Here is a 21,408-nt window from a genome sequence, read left to right on the forward strand (position 1 = left end):
CAGCGACCCCGGTGGGATTCTGACCACAGCGCGCGGGCGCCTGTGAAACAAGGGCACCTACGATGGGGACAAGGCCACTCCCTCCCTGAAGCCCTCGGGTTCCTCCTGACCCCTGACCTTAGTGTGCCAGGACATCACCCAGCCGGGCCCTGGGCAGCTGCTAACTGCTCGTCCTTGCCCGCTGCGGGAAGGGTCAAGGGTCAGGAAGCAGGCTGCCTGGGCCCAGGTGGATACCTGCACACAGAGCTGCCTCATCAGTGCGAGTCCTGTTTCAAAGGGCCTTTGAGAAAAGGACGCCGAGGCCAGGCGCTGAGGCTGGTGGCAGGGCCGGCGGCGGGGACACCACCTCCCAGGCGGCCAGGGGCAGTGGGCCCAGAGCCTGGCCCTGCAGGCTGCCCTGTATCAAAGGCCCCCTTGGGGCTGCTGGGGACCTGAGTGGTGAAGAGGAATCAGTGACCTCATCTGTGAAAGGGTGGGGCCCTCCTGGGGGTTTTGAAATCAGGGCACCCAGGCCAAGCGACTGCTGACTGTCATGTTCTGGCTCAGGGCACAGTGGGCAGAACCAGGCTCTCTGGGTTCAGTGTGTGTGTGTGTGTGTGTGTGTGTGTGTGTGTGTGTTCTCCCCCGGTCCCCGGCGGCTGGTGGGAAGCCTGGGGTCACGGCCAGGCCAGGGGGACCCGGGCAAGGTGGGGAACAAAAGACTTCGGGGACAGCATTTCTCCAGCAGCCGCCTTCCTCCCCGGCTCCTGGTGGGGCTCCCTCAGCCGGGCTGGCTGGAAGTCTGCAAAATGGGGCCTTCTGTGGGCAGCTGCGACCGTGGCGCCCCTCGCTGGTGGGTGGGTGGGGGGCAAGCAGGGCCGGCTAGAGCCCCTCCTTCCTTCCAGGCCGTGCCTTCTCCAGAGGCGCAGGGATGCGAGAGGCTGAGGCTGCGGGGAGGGGACCGGACCAGAGAAACCTCTCCCTCCGCCTCCAGCGCGGCGCGCGCTCTTTGCCCTGAACACCCTCCGTCTCTCTACCCGGGGCGGCCGTCCCCCGCTCCGAAGAGCGCCCCCCACCCTGCACCACCTAACCCGGCCCACTCCTCTCCCATCGGTGCCCCCTCTACACAGGGACGCGCCCTCTTTGTTGCCTCCTCCCCACCCAGCTGCGCACCGAGGGAGCGCTCGGGTCCTGCCGCCTCCCTCCGCCTCCTGTAATCGCCCCAAACCTTTCACATCCTTCAAGACCCCTCCCTCCCCGTCGGAGCGGCTGCAGACGGGGCACCCTCCCCCACTTTCGGGGGTCACTCCATCCCTAGGATATCCCCCCATTTTCCGCTACGACTCGCCTTGCGCCCCGGGCACCGCCCCAGGGTTGCGCAGCCCTCTTTCCACGTCCCGCATCCCCGGCCCCCAGCTCCGGGGTGCCCTTCGCCGCTGCGACTCCCCAGCGGGAAGCGCTCCCTTCCCCCTGCTCGCCTCTCCCCTCCCCTCCCCTCCAGTTTGCAGCGTGGGGTCCCCCGGGAGCGCCCCATCCCCGCCCGCCCCGAGCTCCTTTGTGCGTCGGGCGCGCGCTGCGTCAAGGCGGGGGGCGCCCGGCCACACGCGCACACTCACCCGCGCACCGCACCCCCGGGAGCGGCAGGAAGGGAGGCGGGAGCGAGGGGAGGGGAGGGGAGGGGGGCGCCGAGCCCAATCGCTCGCTCCCGCACGGCCGCGCGCGCCGCCTCCGCCATTGCTGCGAGCAGAGCCGGGACGCGGAGCGCGGAGCGGGTCGGAGCCCAGACCTGCGGGAGCCTGACCTGCGGGAGCCGGCGCGGTGAGTGGGGCGGCGGGGCCCGGGCCGGGCCCTTTCCGTCGGGGCGGGCTCGGGGGTTGCGGGTCTCCCCAGGCGGGAGGGGGTCTCCAGGCGCTGCGGCGCCAGGACCGGGGACGCGTAGACTCGCCGGCAGAGGCAGCGCCCTTCACCCTCCCGCGGGGCCTGAATCTGTAAAGACAGCCCCCCCGCCCGGGCCTCGACCGCCGCGCCCCGCACCCCTCCCCGGGGAAGGGGGGAGCTGGCGATCGGGGGACAGCGGTGCGCGCCCCTCGCGGTGACTCCCGCCCGCCCCTCCGCAGGCGCAGCCTCGGGGCCCCGGAACCATGGTGAAGTTGGGGAACAATTTCGCGGAGAAGGGCGCCAAGCAGGCGTTGCTGGAGGATGGCTTCGACACCATCCCCCTGATGACGCCCCTCGATGTCAATCAGCTGCAGTTCCCGCCCCCGGATAAGGTGAGAGGCCCCGCACCCCGCGCTGCCGGGTGCAAACCCCAAATCTCGGGCGGCGGCTGCAACAAAGGAAACCCGCCGCGTGCGCTGGGGACGCGAAGTGGGGCGGGAGGACCCCACCCCCAGGATGGGGGTTCCGGGTCGGGGGTCCGGACCCTGAGGACAGCCGAGCGCCCAGAAAGGCCCCTTCCTGGTTTCCGTGGGCGTCTTGTCCGAGGTGCCCTGGCCCCAAGGCTGCCACCCAGCCCTGCCCCTGCCCCTGCCCCTGCCCCGCGGTGCCCGGGGCTCTGGGTCTGGGGTGAGCGCGGCGCCGCTGCCGCTTGTGCCTCCCCCGGAGGTTCCGATTCAGCCGGATTTGCCCCTTTGCGGAGGGGAGGCCGGGTGGGGGGGGGCTCCCAGGGGCTGAGTCCCCCCCCACCCCCCACCCCTCGGGGCGCTGAGGATGCTGCGGGCTGTGCTCCGGCTTCCACCTCCTCCTTTGTTCCTTTGTGGAATCTCGAGCACACGCCCCTCAGTGTTAGTGCAGCCAGAGGTGGCTTTTCCCTGAATTGACAGAACCCTGTCTTTTGTTGCATGCAGCATCCAGTCAAGTGATTTGTGTTCATTAGGGACACTGTTTGCAGGAATTAACACTTAAACAGGTAAATAGGATGTTTAAAAGTCGACACACTTGTAAAACTCGCACCTGAAACAATAAACCAATATCCATTCTCACCCCCTTGCTGCTGCTTCAGACCACCTGGGCCACGGGCACAGCAGGCAATGGGCACAGCACGGCCATGGGCAAGGCCACTGCACGGCCACGGGCACAGCACGGCCCCGGCCGGGAGTGAGCACACTCCGTTCCCAGCGACGAACATTTGCATTTACTGTGTCATTGAGTCCCTGGGGAGGAGGTTCTGGCTGGGGCTTGGCTGTTTCCTGGGCATGTTGGTGGCGGCCGTGGGGATGGGGGTTCCTTGGGGGGGTCCTCGCTTCCAGACCACCCCTTTACTGCCAGTGGGTCCTCTTTGGGGTCGCGCAGCCCTCCCGCGGGGGCCGGTCCCCAGCTGTATTGTCTGTCAGGATGGGGCGGGCAGGAGCGAGGGCGGCACAGGTGTTTAAGGGGAGGAAGGCCACGCCCGTGCACCTGGCCACCGGGTGCCACTGGGGCCCTGATGGTCGAGGAGAGGCCTGGCCGGAGGGGCCGGCTGCCTGAGGCCTCAGCCTCCGAGCTCCCCAGCCCTGTCCAGGCATCACGCCTGCCCGGTTAGCACAGCCTGGCCCCGCTGCCCCCACCTCGCCCTCCCGCCTCACCCCGAGCAGCGGCCTGTGCCAGGACCGCCGTGCCCGAGGCAGCCTGTCAGGCAGCCCCCTCCCCTTAGCCGGGCCCTCCTCTTTCTCCCTCAGTCTGTTCCATTCCAGGACCGTGTGGTAAACAGTTGGCTCTATCAGGGAGGAGGTCATATAGGTTAGGACGTCCCGGACAACCAATGGAGTGGCCTGGGCCGGTAATGACTCCCATCTCCGGGCCTGTTCAGACAAAGGGGGCACCTGGCAGGGACGCCCAGAGATAGGGCTCGAGCAGGGACTGAGTGCTGGTCTCGGAGATTCCTGAGGTCACAGATGAGGAAACTGAGTCTCAGTTACATACAGGACGTGCCCAAGGTCACTGGGCGGTGGACAGGCCCTGCGCCTGGAGTCGGGAGTCCGGCCGAGGCCTGCCAGCCGGCACCTGCTGGCCGAGTGGCCTCGGCCCATGAGCCTAACCTCCCGTCCCTCAGTTCCCACCGTCCTCCGGGGCTGCTGTCAGGATCACTGGTCACTTCTCTGCAAGGCCTGGCACCGAGGGATGGCCTGGAGTTGGTGGCGGTTCTGGTTCTGCCCGTGAGGCGCTTCCTGGCGGAGTGGGGGCCTTGGGCGCGAGCACCCTCTTGGGGCAGGTGTGTCCGAGGCCCCTGGCTGCCCCCGACCGCACGTTTGCTTCTTTCCTGGGCAAGGTGGTCGTGAAAACTAAGACTGACTACGAGCCCGACCGCAAGAAAGGCAAAGGGCGCGTCCACAAGATCGCCGAGTTCACGGTCAGTGTCACCGAGAGCATGTCCGAGAGGTTCAAGGTGAGTGGCGGGGGGGGGGGGGTGCGGGGGGGGCGGAGGGGGGGGGCGAGGCGCTGCTGGGCCTTGGGAGGGTCCCGAGCCGCAGCGATGACCTGGGCAGGCGCCGGACAGGACGGATCTGGGCTGACCCAGCTGCGCCAAACCACTGGTGGTTTAAAAAACTTCATCTTCCTAAATGGTCACGTGTGACTTAGTTTTAATAATGGGGAAACCCACCCCTAAACCCTCCTTTAGACAAAGGTCATAAACGTGAAAACCACTCAGCAAGCAGGAACACTGACCCCACAGTCCGGAAGGAGGAGTAGCAGGAGGGTGACTGTTGCCCGTATTCCCTGCCCGACACAGACCGCGCCCTCACTTGCGCCAGCTCATCCACACAGCCCCCCGAGGGCGGTACTGTCGGGATGACCCATTTTGCAGCTGGGGAGATCGAGGCACAGAGCAGCCACGCTTCGTGTGGCAGAGCCAGGGCCTAGAGCTCTGTGTCAGCCCCTCCTTGCCGCCCACCTCGCTTACACGGTGTGGAGGGTGAGGCTGGGCGGCCCTCCGGACGTGCTCACTTGGGGAGGGAAGCGTTGCCCTGGGTGGTTTCCCAGGGAGGCCCAGCTGCTGAACCGTGGGTCCCCCCCAGGCCTGGGGTGCTCTGAGCGTGCACACTGCTGTGCTGCTTGAGGGACACGTTCGGGTGCTGATCTGGAAACCTGCTCTTTGGGAAACCCAGATGGTGAAAGGGTGGCTCTCACTGGATGGAAAGGCGTCGCCTGGCCCTGCAGGGTGGCCTCCTCGCGCTCTCCTGGACTCGTGAGCTCTGTGCTGAGTGTCTGCACGTGGAGTCCTGTCCCAGCTCCGGCAGCCCTGGGGTTGGTTAATAGTTGAGATGGAAACCAGAGGAGATGAGGGGGCTTGGCCAGTGATCTGAAATCCCTCCCCCTCCCGTCCCTCCACGCTGCTCACTGGGTGGAGAAAAGCGCTTCAGAGGCCTGCCCAGTCCAGGGGTCCCATCAGAGTTGCTGGGGGACGGGGTGTTTCCGTGTAGACTCATCTCCTCCCACAGCCCTCCCCGAGGTAAGTGCTTCGAGGAGGTCCACCCTGCAGGTGGGGAAGTTGGGGCCCCGAGCGGTCTGCGGCCGTGGCCCCTGTGGTCTAAGGAGGGCCTGTGGCTGGTGCTCCGACAGCTGCTGGCTGGCTGTGCGGTTCATTACGGGACCAGGTTGCTGAGCCGGGGTCAGCACCCCTCTGTCTCCCTGGCCAGCGGCTTGGCCTCACCTGCTGCCCCTGCTGTGCCCTGGGACCGTCTCCCGGTTGAGGCAGACATGACCTGGATTTGAAGGTCACCACGGCCACCAGCCCCTGGCACACCTGAGTCTGTCTGGGTTTCCCACCCCCGGTTGGCCCGTCGCCTCTCCCAGCGCCGGCATGTTAGATCCATGGGGCGGGGGCAGGCACTGAATGGCTGTCCCTTCATCTGCCGAGTGTCCCTGGTGCCAGGCGGTCCCCCAGCGCCGGGTCCCTCGCGGGTGCCTTTCCCACACGTTCAGCTGGTGCGGGTCCCCAGGCCCCTTGTTGAGGGCATGGGTGACGCACCTCAGCACCAGGCGCTCGGCAGCCCCACCGGTCCCCCGGTGGTTACCTGGCTCCGGTTGCCCAGAGCCTGGGCGCAGAGGACCTCAGAGGCCTGTGCCCGTCCCAGGGGACCGGCCCGCAGTGCCAGAGCCTGCCTTTTCTCTGCTCCCAACGTGAAGGAGGCAATGCGTGCAGTCGGAGCTCAGCACCCGCGCAGCAGGGAGCCCATCCCCCCGCCTCGTAGCGAGCGGGCCACGCGTGTTCAGGCGCCCAGCACCGATGCACAGCCACCCCAAGGGGGTGTCACGAGCCCCTTTTACAGATGAAGCTGTTGAGTCCCAGGTGGTGCCCAGCGGGGGCTGGGGTGCTCCCCACGACTCCCTGCCTGTGGGCCCAGGGCCTAGCCACCAACCTCCTGCCACACGCACCTCCCGGCCTCCCCTTCCAGCTCGGGCATCACCGCCCCCCGGAAGCCCCGGGGATGGACTCGCCCTGGTGTTCCCACTGCCCGGGTGAGGCCGCCACAGATCTAACCTTGAGGGGTGCTCGTGAGCCACGCGCCGGGTCCAGCCTGTTCCACGGATTATCTCATTCCGCCCCAAACACCTGGTGACGTGTGCCCGTGATGTCTCCGTTGTACAGTGGAGGGGACACTGAGGCAGACCTTGACCCCGCCCCAGGCAGCCTGTCCCTGGCTGGGCCAGCCGAGGTCACGTGCCTACTGGAGCCCCGTTTGCCGGGGAGCTCTCACCAGGCCCCCTTGGGGTGACGGTCCTGCTCTAGGGACCCTCCCCTTTGCTGACTTGACACCGACGGTGAGCCCCACAGAACCAGGTCACCGTCCTGCGCGCCTCCAGGTGGGTGGCCTCCCCGGGCCCCCGGGCCCTCCCGTACCTTCCTGCCCCGTCACGGCCCTGGCCCCCCCTCTGAGGGGCTGTCCTCGCCCTGGCTCTCCTGGTGGGAGGCCTGCGACGGGGTCCTGGCGAGGTCCGTGGGGGCCTTTGAAGTGAAGGCCCCTGGGAGTGGAATCGGCATTTCGGCCCCCGTGGCCGCATCAGCCAGAAACGAAGGTGCCGGATCCTGGTGGGGGCGCATCCCCTGCCCGACGCCTTCCCCTCGGCGCCGAATCCCCAGTCCCAGCGGAACCCTTGCTGGTGACTCTCAGGCTGCCTGGCTCAGCGCTCGGGGAGGCGAGGCGAGTGGGCCCCGTAGAGCCCCCCGGGCCTCGCGTGCGTGTGAGCCCCTCACAGGCGGTATCGCTCCTCACCCAGTGGGGCCGTGACCCGCCCGGGGCCACAGGGTCAGCGAGCGGCCAGTCGGACCAGGAGGCCCACGGCGGGGCTCACACAGGTGCACCGCCTGCCTTGCTCCAAAGGGGTTACCTGGCTGCTCCCTGCGCACCTGCCAGGGGGACAAGCACAGGGGCCCGGCCCCGGGAGGGTGCCCTGCCGCCCGCTCTCTAGGATCCCTGTGGACGGAGTGCGTCCTAGCCCCAGGTCAGGGCAGACTCGGAGGGCTGGGTGCTCGCCCTTCCGGAACATTCTCTTGGCCTTTTACAGCCGCTCTGTTTCTGGCCTCTCTGAAGGCACTCCCCTGGGGGGTGCTCCTTTTTTTCTTGTTGTTAATCATCACCCCAGGATATTTTCCCATTGATTTTTAGAGAGACTGGAAACGGGGGGGGGGGGGGTGAGCGAGGGAGGGAGAGACATCGATGTGAGAGAGACTCATCGATTGGTTGCCTCCCACATGTGCTTCTGCCAGGGCCAGGGTTGAGCCTGCAACTGAGTTACATGCCCTTGACCGGAATCGAACCTGAGATCCTTCAGTCCCAGGGCCAATGCTCTATCCACTGAGCCAAACCGGCCAGGGCGGGGAGGGGGAGGCCCTTTCTGACGCCGGGCGCCCCTCTTCCTCATCCTCTTGGTGCTGGCCCCTGGTGTGTGTCGCCAGCCCCGCTGTCACCTCACTCTCCGCCCGTGTGTGTGTGTGTGTGTGTGTGTGTGTGTGTGTGTGTGTGTGTGAGAGAGAGAGAGAGAGAGAAAGAAAGAGAGAGAGAGAAACTGCCTCTCAGCTGCAAAGCAACAAGTCAATCGCGTCCCCTTTGTCCCTAAACCGTGGCTTGAGCCTGGTCCTTTGTCCTCCGGTTGGCATCCTCGAGACCTGATGCCCTCCGGCCGTTACTGCAGGGTGATCACTCGGGGATGGATCCCGTGGCCGCCAGGTTGCTAGGCTGGTTGCTAGGTAACTGCTGGCTGGGGACAGGGCTTCCTGAGGCTCGGCCACTCTGGGCTTGCAGGACGCGTCCCCCGCGGCGGCCAGGTGTCTAGGCTCCCGAGGACGTCAGCGTCAACCAGAAAAGCCGTGTTTCTTTAGCTGGAGGTGTGTTTGTGCCGAGAATAAACCTTTTTTAATTGCCGTCTGCACTCGCCCCCGCGGGGCGGCCTGTCGGTGCTGCTGGGGGCTGCTGCTCCCCGCCCTCCCGCCTCGGACGATGCCCTCCCGCGATGCCCTCCCACCTCTATGCCCTCCCTCCTCGGATGATGCCGGGGCCATGACTGGGCGGGTCAAAGGCAGGTCGCAGGGCTCGCCAACCCCTTTGTGCTTTGTGGCTGCCTCCCGGCCGCACGCCCCCTCTCTGTGAGCTGTGGTCCTGGGTGAGCCAACCACACCCCTCCCCGCCCACCCCTGCAACGTCGCCTTCGGGCTGTGATGAGATTCCAAGGTCGGCCTTGCCTTGCGTGAATGTCTTTCACAGTCCGCCCAGAGTGGGAGAGTGTTCTAGAAGGAGAGACCATGTTGGTGTGGATGGTCCCCATTGTTGGCACTTCTTTTTAAAAAAATACATTTTATTGATTTCAGAGAGGAAGGGAGAGGGAGAGAGAGAGAGAAACATCAGTGATGAGAGAGAATCATTGATCGGCTGCCTCCTGCACACCCCCTACTGGGGATTGAGCATATGCCCTTGCCCGGAATTGAACCTGGGACCCTTCAGTCCACAGGCGGACGCTCTATCCACTGAGCCAAACCAGCCAAAGCCATTGCTGGCACTCGATGCTGCAGTGGGGGGCCCTGTGCACCTTCACAAAGGCGTCATCGGGGTGGTTGGCATCTTCCCCTCGCATCCTTAATGACCCTGAGCCCCCTCTCAGGTAGCCCCGGGCGTGTTCAAGCCGCATCTGTTAAATATTCACGAACAGCAGTCAGCCGTGCCCCAGAGCCCCTCAGGGTGCGGCTGGACACCCCAACCTCCGCTAGCTGCCGGGGGACGCGGTGCCGGCTGGAGGGTGCAGAGCCCACGTGTCCTGGCCCAGCGGTTGAGTGGGGCTCCATCCAGGAGGGAAAATGAGTGGTCTGTGCTCGCCTTTGGGCGGGTTACCTAAAACTTGTAGGTAAACCGCTGCAAACCCTGGACGGGACCAGGCTCCGTCTTATTTTCTCAGGATTTTTTACTGCGTTGCTCAGCGGACAGGCACGTTTCCTTCCCCTCCCCCGAGTGCGGACAGCCCAGCCGCCATCCCCACGGCGTCCCTCGGGCCCAGCTTCTCCAGGGTCGAGCTTGCTGTCCTGAGGTTTTAGGGCAGCGGTTCTCAACCTGTGGGTCGCGACCCCTTTGGTGGTCGAACGACCCTTTCACAGGGGTCGCCTAAGACCATCCTGCGTATCAGATATTTACATGACGATTCATCACCGTAGCAACATGACAGTGATGAAGTAGCAACGAAAATAACTTTATGGCTGGGTCCCCACATGAGGAACTGTATTTAAAGGGCCAGAAGGCTGAGAACCACTGTTGTAGGGGATTATGGTCCGAGTGGTCAAGGAGCAGCCAGGGTGGAAGTAGACTGGGACCCAGTCCCTCCGACACCGAGCCCACCGGCTCTGGCCCCTGCACCCGCAGCTGCAGACATCAGGGCTCCCACCCCCTGGGCAGTCACCCCGCAGGCCCCCGGGAGGAGGGGAGACCCCGGCTAGAAAGGTCGACGGGGACACAGCCAGGTCACTGCCGCCCGAGTCCCTCCTCTGTAGGACGGAGCCTCCTCCCAGCTCGTGGACACGCAGGGCTGTTCCGGGCCAGGCCCTCCTCGTGAGCTGTGGGGCCCAGACGGGCAGGCTGGGTGACCGTGGGCACAGGCCCTTGGGGTGCCCGGGCACGAGCCGTCAGCCGGGACTGCCGAGCACCTGGGACACATTCCCTCCTCACAGACTCCCTGTCCCGGGCACCCATGGCCCACGTCCTGTTTGCGACCCGTTTCTGGCTGTTCTTTCCAGAAAACACTGAGCCCGCTCTTGCCCCCGGCAGGGCCGCTCTGGCTGGGCTCGTCGTCTGGTCCTGACCTCTCAGCCCTGCCACCGGCCTCCCCGTTGTCAGAAATTGTGGTAAAACGTACATGGCACTCGGTGTGCCTTTACGGTGTCCCGGTGACGGCTGCTGCGTCTGCAGGGTGTCTGCCCTCAGCGCTGTCCCCAGCCCCAGGCAGCGCCCACCTTTCCGCCTCCGGGTCCCTGCTCCGGACACTTCATGGAAACGGAGCCACAGCGTCGTGTCTCCAAGGCCCGTCCGTGTGGATCAGGGTCAGCCGCTGCCTTTGCACGCCGAGGCGAGTTCCACCGCACGGGCGGCCGCCCTGTGTATCCCTGGTCCGCGGTGGACGCGTGAGTTGTTCCCGCCTCTGGCCGTGTGCCCGCGGGGCAGTGGGCGTGCGTGTTCAGGTTTCTGTTTGGACGCCTGTTTCCAGCGGTTTCGGGTTATTTCCGGGAGTGGGACTGTCCCTCACGTGGGGGTTTCCCGTTAGCAGGTGGAGGGGCGGGCTCCGCGGCAGCGGCACCTTCCACCTGCTCACCGCGAGGCGGGGGCGCGTCCCCCACGCCTCACCTGGCCGGTCCCTTCCCTGTGGGTTTGTCACAGCCGTTCCGTGCTGACTCCTTGCTGCGGCCACGGTCCCTAACGGCCGATGTTTTCCGTGGCCACGTGCTCCCTTCTTTGGAGAGGTGTCCGCTTTACGGCCTTTCCGTTCTCAAGGCCCGGTTGTCTGCGGGTGGAGCTGTGGGAGCTCCTCGTACGTCTGGACACGGACCCGCAGCCCGTGGCACGTCCTCTGCCGTCGGCGGGTGTCCTCTCCCTTGCTTGCCACGGTTCATCCGTGCACACAGCCGCTTAATCCGGGGGGAGCACATTGACTTATGTTTGTTGTGGCGTGTGCGTTGGGTGTCATGTCTGAGGCACCAAATCCAAGGTCGTGAAGATTTAATTCTTACGATTTTTTCCTAAGAGTTTCATGGCTTTAGCTTTCAGATTCGGGGCTTTATTCCGTGTGTGGTGGGCGGGGAGGGGCCAGTGTCATTCTTCTGCACGAAGATACCCAGTGTCCCCACGCCATCTGTGGAGGAGGCTGCTCAGCCCCATCGGGCGGGCTGGCCCCCGAACGGAAGGTCATTTGACCGAGGACACGTGCGTGTTTCGAATCCTTACCCGGGGACTGGCTTTGTGGAGGGTGAGGAGGGGCTCAGGACGGCTGGTTTCCTTCGAATGTACAGTCCCATGTGTAGTGCCTCAGGCAGGGATGCGCCTGGCACACGCACGGGGGACCCTCCCCGGGCCCTGCACTGCGGGGCGGTTTAAAGCTGTGGGTTAGGCCCACCCTGATAACCTCAACTTCATCACAGCTGCAAAGACCCCAATTCCAAATAAAGTCAGTCACAGGTGCCTGGTAGGACTTCTGTGATTCGGGGGGAACACAGTTCTCCTGATCCATGCTGTCCACCCGTCATTCTCCTGGTACACGTGTCATTCTCCTGGTACACGTGTCATTCTCCTGGTACACGTGTCATTCTCCTGGTACACCCGTCATTCTCCTGGTACACGTGTCATTCTCCTGATACACCCCTCGTAGAGGTGAGGTGTGCGGGCCACCTGCTGTCACTCGCCTGGCAGGTGGTGGGTGGCAGATTCAGGAGCCAGTGCTGAGCCCTGGGGCTCCCGGAGAGGTCTGTGGCCCTCTCCTCGGGCCAAGGTAGCCACACGGGGACTCCACGCCCTCTTCCCACCGCGAGCTTCCTAGGTCCCGGGGTTTGCAGAGTGAGGGGGAGCGAGGGCACCGGCTGCAGGGAAGGGCTGTGCCCGCCGCTGCCTCCTGCTGACTCCGGGATTTATTTCCTTGCCCTTCTCCCTTGCCTGTTCTGGGGACTGTCCCACTCTCACTTCTCAGCTCCATGAGCTCCTGGCCCTGAGGCCTGGGATCCCGGATGGAAGGCTCAGGCCGGGCTCCAGGAGGCCCAGGAAGTGGTTCCTGACAGCCCGCGGGGAGAGCTGGGGTTATTTCTATTATTATTATTATTAGTTTGTTTTATATTTTATTGATTTTTTTACAGAGAGGAAGGGAGAAAAAGAGGGATAGAGAGGTAGAAACATCGATGAGATCGAAACATCGATCAGCTGCCTCCTGCACACTCCCCACTGGGGATGTGCCCGCAACCAAGGTACATGCCCCTGACGGGAATCGAACCCGGGACCCTTCAGTCTGCAGGCCGACGCTCTATCCACTGAGCCAAACTGGTTAGGGCTATTTTTATTATTTTAAAAATATTTTTATTGCTTTCAGAGGGAGAAGGAGAGAGAGAGAGAGAGAGAGAGAGAGAGAGAGGAATATCAGTGATGAGAAAGAATCATTGATGGGCTGCCTCCTGCACACCCCGCACTGGGGACCGAGCCTGCAACCCGGGCCTGTGCCCTGACCGGGAATCAAACTGTGACCTGGTTCATAGGTCGATGGCCAACCACTGGGCCACACCAGCTGGGCAAGCTCCGGCTATTTTTAAGCCTAAACAGATGGGGTGCCCCGAACCGAACTCTGACGAGGCTCCCACGTTCCCGGTCAGGTTTAAGGATGCCCCCCCAGGACTGGAGATGGGATTCTGTGTGGTTTGAGGTTGAGATGGAATTGACATGAAGCATTCTATCAGCTCAGAAGTGCCCACAGGGTTCAGTATCGCACACACTGCAGTGGTCACCACGGTTAAGTCTAGTGAACATCCGTCACCTCACTTTTCTTTTTTCTTGTGACGAGAACTTTTAAGATCTGCTCTCTCAGCGACCTGCAGACACACAGTGCAGTGTTGTCACTATGTCCCCATCTGCACGTCGCCTCCCCGGGAGGCGCGCCAGTGTCCCCACGATCTGAAAGCACAGGTTCCTGTGGAGCCGTCTGAGCTGGAACGGCCTAAAGCGGAGAGGCGATTACTGTTAACTTACATGGACAACTCGGGAGCGTTTCCAGGACCCCAAATCCAAGGCTCACGCGGTGTCTTTATTCATTCATGGCGCTTGCAGTGCCTGATCACATTCAGTTCTACGCTGAGCGTAACACCCCGACGAGCGTGGGCTTTCTGATAGCCGCCGCAGCCTGCTGGCGGACGCACAGGGCACGTGGAGCCGACGCCCAGCTGCTCGGTCAGCCCCAGCTCCAGGGCTGGATGCTGCGACGCCGCGTGCTTCTGGGGAAGGCGCTCGCGGGCCCTCTTGCTGCGCCGGGGAGGGAGGGGCCTGCGTCCTGGCTCGCTGCAAAAACGGACGCAGCGCTTTTTCTGCTTTTCCCCTCTGCTCATGAGAGTGAATCCTCTTCCGATCGCTTTCCGTTCGTGAGCGCAGGCACGGATGCAGGTCTTTCGTAAGAGCCGAGCGGTGTAACGCGGACTCTCGGAGAGGGCGAGACACCTGTAACCGGAAGTTTGTGTTCTGCACCTTAGCTGAATGGTTGTGGGATTCTGACGGTGCTTTGGTGGAGTCTTTAGGGGTTTCTGTGTATAATGTCATGTCATCTGCAAATGGCTGCGCTTCCTCCTCTCCAATTTGGAGGCCTTTACTTCTTTTTCTTGCCCAGTTGCTCTGGCTGGGACTTGCAATACTGTGTTGAGTAAGAGGGCAAGAGGGGGCATCTTGTCTTGGTCCTGCTCTCAGAGGAGAAGCTCTTAGCTTTTCACTGTTGAGTATGATGTCAGCTGTGGGCACGACCTAGACGACCGTTATTATTATCTTGAGGTGTGTGTCCTCTGTACCCACTTTGTTGGCTTCTGTCAGATGTTTTTTCTGCATCCGTTGAGATGACCCTTTGCTTTATCCTCCGTTTTGTCACCGGGCTCTGTCACAGTGGCTGGCTTGTGGGTGTTGAGCCATCCTTGCATTCCTGGAGGGCATCCTATGTCACCATCACTGTGGTGCAGGATTGGTGGAATGTGCTGCTGAATTCACTTTGCTAAGATTTTGTTGAGATTGTATTCTCACGGGGCTTAACTTGTCGAGTGCCACGGGCCTTTTGTAATGGTGCTCACTAACACCCAAAACATAAAGGGTTACGAAGGAGATGCTTATAGTACAGCTCTCGAGACAGACCCGGGTGAGGCAGCCCTGCTGCTCTAGTCTGTGGGGACCCCCTGAAGCTGCCTCATGGCCCCGAGGGCTGCAGCAGGGGCTGGGTCCCCGACAGGGCAGATTCGGGTGAGCAGCCGCAGGGAGTGAGTGTGGGAGGGGGCTCGGGTGGGGTGGGTGGCAGGCTTGGGGGAGGCTGTGTGGTCGGCACTGAGAGCCCAGCTCTGCACCTCCCAGAGTGAGCGCGGGAAAGACGGGTGACAGCTGCAGTGCAAGAGCAAACGCCTCCTTCCTCCTCCCTCCTTTGCAGCGTCCACCGGCCCAGGTGCTGGCCTCAGCCGTGTGCATTGGGCCCTCGGCCCTCCCACCAGTCTGGGAGCTGGGTCCTCTCCCAGCCATTGGCAGGCAGGAGCCCCAGCCCAGAGGAGCTGAGCGACCGGAGCCTGGCTGCAGAGGCTGAGTTTCTACCTCGCCCCTCTGAGCTCCTGGTCTGTAGGGTTCCTGCTCTTGTTGGAAAGACCTGAACCTGCTTGCTGCTCCCTCTGGGGCTACATGCCCCTGGGGCCACTGCCCCTCCCATTTCTGGACAACTTGACTTCCTTTGTCACCCAGCCTCACGCTCAGCTCCCTCTGCAGTCTCCCTGGGCTGCCCGGGGCCAGGTGGCTGTATCCCTGCCCCCGGAATTGGATGGCACTTCCCCTGACCCAGCCCCAGCTCCATCCTGTCAGTCTCCCAGTGCCAGGCACAGGGTCAGGGTCATGTCCCCCAGGCCCCACGTCCCCCAGCTGGGGCAGGACCTTCCACCTCTGTGCTCTTCCCACACGCTGTGTACATTTATCTGCAAACGTTAGCTGAGCATATACTATGTGCTAGGCTGGGCACTCGGCCTGCAGCAGGGAAGGAAGCCGTGTCCTTGCTCTGGAGACTGGCCTCTGTGATGGGGACAGACACTGACCGAGCAGGCAGGGACACTGTGGAGGGCAGAGGGGTGGGGCCCGGGGCTGCTCCTGCTCACTGGTCCTGCTCAAGGGCACGGCCAGCGGCCAGGCCTCAGGAGACGTTTGAGGACAGCTGATGAGCGGGTGGCTGCTGCGTCACCTGGTGATGGCGGCAGTCAGTCGGGCAACCATCCATCACGTGTCTGAGTGTCCATGAGGCTTAATCATATTTGTGCCTGCAGCTCTCAAGGAAGGGCCTGGAATGCTAAAAATAGCTAATTTACAAAATGAAGGTGACACATGGGTCTGGTGGAAATGAAAGTGGTATGAAAAGTTGTCCAGTGAAAAGTGATTCTGCTGACCTCCTTCCGAGACAGCTCTGCACACGCTGGTGTGTCTGTGTGCGGAGACTGTGTGTGTGTGTGACTGTGACTGTCTCTGTGCCTGCGTGTGTGTGTGTGTGTGCGTGTGTGTGACTGTGACTGTCTCTGTGCCTGCGTGTGCGTGCGTGTGTGTGACTCTGTGCCTGCGTGTGCGTGCGTGTGCGTGCGTGCGTGTGTGACTGTGACGGTCTCTGTGCCTGCGTGTGCGTGTGCGTGCGTGTGTGACTGTGACTGTCTCTGTGCCTGTGTGCATGTGCGTGTGTGTGTGTGAGAGACACCCGTGTGTGCATCTGTCTGCCCGCCCTGCCCGCAGGTCTCCGTGCTGGTCTTCATCGCCCTGGCCTTCCTCACCTGCGTCGTCTTCCTGGTCGTCTACAAGGTGTACAAGTACGAGCGCCTCTGCCCCGACGGGTTCATCCTCAAGGTAAAGCCGCGCCCCCCGGGGACCCCGCCCCTGTCTCACTCAGGTCCCTGGGCAAGTCCTGGGGGAGGCCCCGCAGGGGTGGGGCAGGGCGGGCGGGACCCGGGGGAGGAGACTCCTGGGAGGCCGCAGAAAGGGAGGGCACCTGAGGGTGTGGGGAAGCTGAGGCCCCTAGAGGGAGGCTGCCCACAGCCACGGGGATGTGCGAGCGGGGCTGGCACAGAAGGGCTCCGACTGCGTCCCGTCTGCCTGCTGCGTCGTGGCCCACGCTCCTGGGTGCTCACGGTGCTGGTGTGGTGCCTCCTTCCACGACGCCGATGCATGGCACCCAGCGTGCCGACATCACAGCAGGAGAGCCCAGACACACACACACACACAGGGTCACTTGAGTCTGGGTGTCGCTGACGTGAGGGATGCAGGGCCCTTGCCCAGGGAGCAGGCCAGGCTGGACCAGGTTCCTGGCCCCGCACCCTTCCTCCTCCACGGCACTGCACTGCCCATACTATGGACTCCATAGGGCCACACGCGCCCTTCCCCCACGGGCACTGGTCCCTGCCTGCCTGCCTGGGGGCTGCTGTCCCAGGTGCTGAACACAGCGGGCGCCCAAGGGGAAGGAGCCTGCCTGAGGCTCCCTGACTCTCCCAAGAACCGTGGAGGCAGTTGTACACTGAGTGACAGGGTTGTCAGCACTGGAAAACGCCAAGCAAAGCAGTATGGGGCGCTTCTAGAACGGGTCACCTTTGAGCAAGGCTTGCAGGAGGCTCGGGAGGGAGCCGTGCAGGGACCCGGGGAAGCGCCTCCAGGCAGGGCTGAACATGGGGTGGGGGGGAGCCCTGTCCACGCCCTGGGCCAGGGCTGAGTTTATAGTCTGTCTGGAGGCTCAGAAGCCTCCCTGGTTTAAAGCAGGGGTGGGGGCCGGAGCCGGTTTGGCTCAGTGGATAGAGCGTCGACCTGGTGACTGAAGGGTCCCAGTTTCAGTTCCAGTCAAGGGCACAGGCCCGGGGTGTGGGCTCAATCCTCAGTGAGGGGCGTGCAGGAGGCAGCCGAACAATGACTCTCACTGATGTTTCTGTCTCTCTCCCCCCTCCCTTCCTCTCTGAAATTAATAAAAATATATTTACAAAAAAAAAAGCAGGGGTGGGGAACATCGACTCACAGGCCATATAAGGCCTAAAAAATTGTTTGGTCTGGCCCTGCCAAGGCATTAGGGCCAGTTAATTAAATGTTTGACCAACTACAGCAGGCTGCTTTTTAAGTTGATGATTGTGTATGGCCTGAGGATGATGTTATAAATATCCAAACGGCCCTCGACAAAAAAAGGTCCCCCCCCCCCCCCCCCGGTTTAAAGGCAGTTGTGAGGAGGGAAGGCTGGCCTGACCCATGAGCAGCTGAGCAGACCTTGCATGCCGAACCGGAGGTTGGCGGGGAGCAGCCCACACAGGTGACGGCAGGGCGTGCTGGGGCCAGACTGGGGTGCCAGGCAGAGGTCCCTGGAGGAGGGGACGTGACGGGTGGTCCCTCGGCGACCTGGGGGGCTGCTGCTGTGGACCAGGAGATGAGGGTCTGGATTGGTCGTGTGCTGGGCACAGAGGGGAGACTCGCGTCACATGGGACTGGACGGAATCTGGGGGGCAGGGGAGGCCAGGAGGTGGCACCTGGTCAGAGCTGGCGACTCAGAGGGCCGATGTCATGGAGGGCAGAGATCCCACAGGAGCCATGGCTTAGGGGACCCCGTGCACAGAGGACGGCCAGTCCCCAACCAGACAGATGGCTCACAGATAGGACAGCAGCCCACCATGGCGTCTGGGTCTCCTTTCTGCTCATTCTCCCTGGGGCTGGGACACTCCCTGCCGGGGGAGGGGCAGACCCCTGCTTGGCCCTGTCTGCTGGGTGCCGCCTGGTGATGCTGGCGCACGGCCAGCCCTGGGCGCGTGGCGGCAGCCCCGAGGGATTGCTCTGCAGCTGTCTCGGGACTGGCATTTTCCACTGGCATCTCATGGGGAGGTGCCTTCCTGGAGAACCCGGCCGGGGGGCGGGGGGGGCGGGAGCTGCTGGTCGAGCCCCGTGCCCTTGGTAAGGCTGGAGAAGGGGAGGGGTGAGTGCTGGAGAAAGGCCCTTCCGCCCCTTCCTGCATGTTTGAGCGCAGGCTTCCCAGGGCCTTTGCCCCAGATCTCCGAGGGCTGCCAGACACTTACCACAGGAGGACGCGGGCAGAGGTCGCGGTGCCCCGGCCACGCCCTGTTCAGCATCTATTTCCTGAGTGTGGTCTCCTGAGGTGCTGGGAGTACCGTGTGGGCGGGTCAGCCTGGGCTCACCTCACAGCAGCAGCCAATACGGACAGCTTGGGAACTACCAGGTGTTAGGACGCAGAGAAACCAGGTGACCCCGAGCCTGGGCCCCCTCTTCCCTGTGGGGGACCACAGGGCTGAGGGCTGGGACCCGAGGAGGAGCCCCTTTGACCGACTGGTGAGGACGCTCTGGGCTGAGCCTGCCGACCCCCAGCCCCAGGGTGGCACAGCAGAGCTGGGGGGGGGGACCCCAGGCAGGCGCCGTGCTCCGGGCCTGGGGAGGTCCTGCTGAGCAGGCCTCTCCGGGTGACCCCGCCACGTGTCTGAGGAGATGTACGGGGGTGTGGCCGGGGGTGTGGGGGGCAGGTTTCCGCGGTTCCCTTTGATCCGAGTTGCACAGACCGGCTTCAGAGACAGCAGGGACATGGCCCAGCCCCCACACTTTCACTTCTGGGCATGCCTGTTGGCTCTGTCCGTGGCCACACGGCTTTCTCTTGGTGGAACTCGCGTGTGCGGAAGACTTGATAGTGGGGACTCATGTGTGCGGGGCTGCTGGGAACACACTCCCTTGGGTGACCTCACTGGTCCAGGCCCAGGCTGCCTCCAGCAGTTTCTTCCTGCAGCTCCGGTGTGGGCCGCACCCTACGTGGCTGCTGGTCCCACCCTGGGCGCTTGGCGGTCCCGCTCGCTGCTCAGCGGGTATTGCCCACCTCAGGTGGTCTTGTGGGCCCTTGTGCAGGGAGCGGCAGGTGAGGACAGTGAGGGAGGTGGCAGTGCAGGCTGGGCACCACCAGAGCCCCCCGGGGCGGCATGCTGCACTTCCCGGAGCCCCGCGTGGCCGGGGTCAGGACGCACGGATGGGGAAAGGGCTTCACGCCGAGGTGCGCCTTGCGGCTCTTTATCTGTCCTGTCCACCGTGGCCCGTGGCCATGCCTGGCTCCCTCCCCGAGCGGCGCCCTGACCTGAGTCCTCGCAGCACCTGGGAGGCGTGACTACAGCCCGTGTTCAAGGGAGGGAGCAGGCTCAGAACGTGACCTCGGAAACGCGCAGGCCTGTCTCCAGAGCTGGCGTCTCCCGGCTCCCAGCCCCGCCCGCTGGGCGATGCACACACTGCCTTTGCCGGTTCCTTGTTCCCCGGGAAGTAGCTGCTCACGGAGGAGCCCGATCTCCTGCAGAATGTCCGGAGAGCATTTCCCACGTGACCTGCTCTGTCGGGACAGCCCCCCCCCCCCCCGCCCGTGTCCTCTCGAGGTCCGGGTGACCTCCTGCTGTGCTGTGGGCGGCAGGTCACTCCCACTGCCCAGCGGGCCCTGCAGGTGTGGCCTCACCTCGGCTCCCAGTGCTTTCCCTCCCGTCCCTTTCCTCCTCCTCTCGCTCTCACCACACCTCCCCCCTCCCCTTCCCCACCTTCCTGCCTGAGGTCTCCTTTGCTTGTCAACCGCCCCCTCCGCCCCCCGCCCAGGCTGCTGAGAGCCCAGCTGTTTGAATGCTATTCCTGGTGGATGTGTCAAAGGTTTGTTGTTTTTAAGATACATGACAACTAGCGTAAGATCTTTCATGAAGTGGGAGGGCCCGGCTCCCAGTGACACACGCCCTGGGGGCCCACGCACCTCGGTCCTGCCTGTTAAGTCAGCTGTCATATGGTGACGCGGGGCTGCACGCCCTGGCCCCTCCGTGTCCACGCGGCTCAGCGCCTCTTGTCTTGCAGAACACCCAGTGCATCCCCAACGGCCTGGCGGCCTACTACGCGGAGCAGGACCCGCACTCCCCGGACAAGTTCTACGCGGTGGTGAACCACTACAACCTGGCCAAGCAGAGCATCACCCGCTCCGTGTCGCCCTGGATGTCTGTGCTGTCGGAGGAGAAGCTGTCGGAGCAGGAGACCGAGGCCGCGGAGAAGGCAGCCTAGCGGGTGGGCAGCTCCTGACGGGGGGCCACCTGCAGGCGACGGAGGGACTCAGAGGGACATTTCACTAAATATAATTACCGGTAATTTAGAGGTTACTCATTATGGTGCAACCGCTTCCGTCTGCTAATGCTGCTTTGCAAATATAACTTGCAGCCCACCCCGGGGATCCCCGGCGTGTGCCGCGCTGCCTGGAGGGCTGGCGCCACTTTCCGCGGGAGGAGCCTTCACGTAGCTGCTGCGCCGCGATTTATTGGATGTGGCCAAAAAACAAACTTACACTGGACATGCGAGGGGTTTGGATTTCAGACAAATAATGTGTTTGTGGAATTTTTTTTTTAATCCTCACCTGAGGATACACTTTTTAAAATTGATTTTTAGAGAGAGAGAAGCATCGATGTGAGGCAGAAACATGGATCAGTGTCCTCTAGTGCTCGCCCTGGACGGGATCAAACCTGCAGCCTGCTGGTGTGCAGGCTGACGCTCCAACCCACTGAGCCACCTGGCCAGGGCTGGCATTTCTTCTTTTAACACCTGGCTGTTTGGGACCTAATGCCCCAGCCACTCAGAGCAGGCGGTGCTCCCGCTCCCGTCAGACGGCACCAGTGCCAAGCCGTGCAGAGGACGTGTGCCACCCGGTCACTGTCAGGCCCAGTGTTGCTCGAGTGCATGTCGTTGAGTCAGTGGGTGGGAGGGCCCTCGGGAAGGGGTGACCTGGGCCCGGGCTGCAGAGCGCCCTGTCCCTGTAGTCGTCCTGCTCGTGATGTGTTGGTTGAACAGGAACGCGGCCCACTGGCCCCCCTGATCACTTCTGTCGTGAATACTCGCGCACCAACGGCCCTATTGGCAAGTTAGTTTTTAAACAGATAGTTGGGTGGGAAAAGCCAAAGCGTCAATGCTGGAGGCCAGGGCACTTTAACTTAATTTTGTGAACCAGATGTAACTCCTTCGACGTCAGAAGCAGGCAGGAAAGGCTGGGGTGGGGCTGGGCGGCACCTCGCAAGTCCAGTTATGACATTTCAACTCACAACCTTTGTAAGAATGTTGTTTCAACCGAATCTTGACATTAAAGTATATGTTTATAAACTGCCAGTTAGATAAGTGTGTAAGACGATTAAATAGAACTACGACATCCAGCCATTCCTTCCGTGTTACTTGAATGTGTCGTTTCTGGTGGACGCGTCACAGGTGCCGTTTTTAGTGG

At 63.0% G+C, this 21,408-nt stretch overlaps 1 protein-coding gene across 2 annotated transcripts; it reads left to right on the forward strand.

Annotated features, from left to right (window-relative positions):
- Positions 1-1,601: 1,601 nt before the first annotated feature.
- On the forward strand, positions 1,602-21,338 carry NSG1 (neuronal vesicle trafficking associated 1). Of its 2 annotated transcripts, XM_059675828.1 has the most exons (5): positions 1,645-1,797; positions 2,097-2,249; positions 4,226-4,342; positions 15,903-16,013; positions 20,007-21,338. In XM_059675828.1, exons 2-5 carry the CDS (start codon positions 2,121-2,123, stop codon positions 20,205-20,207), a joined length of 558 nt encoding a protein of 185 aa, XP_059531811.1. In that variant the 5' UTR covers positions 1,645-1,797; positions 2,097-2,120; the 3' UTR covers positions 20,208-21,338. The 2 variants fall into 2 exon arrangements, with proteins under 2 accessions (XP_059531819.1, XP_059531811.1); XM_059675836.1 differs by lacking the exon at positions 15,903-16,013 and having other exon boundaries at positions 1,602-1,797.
- Positions 21,339-21,408: the final 70 nt, after the last annotated feature.

Source organism: Myotis daubentonii, chromosome 1 (assembly GCF_963259705.1).
Source record: "Myotis daubentonii chromosome 1, mMyoDau2.1, whole genome shotgun sequence".
NCBI lineage: Eukaryota > Metazoa > Chordata > Mammalia > Chiroptera > Vespertilionidae > Myotis > Myotis daubentonii.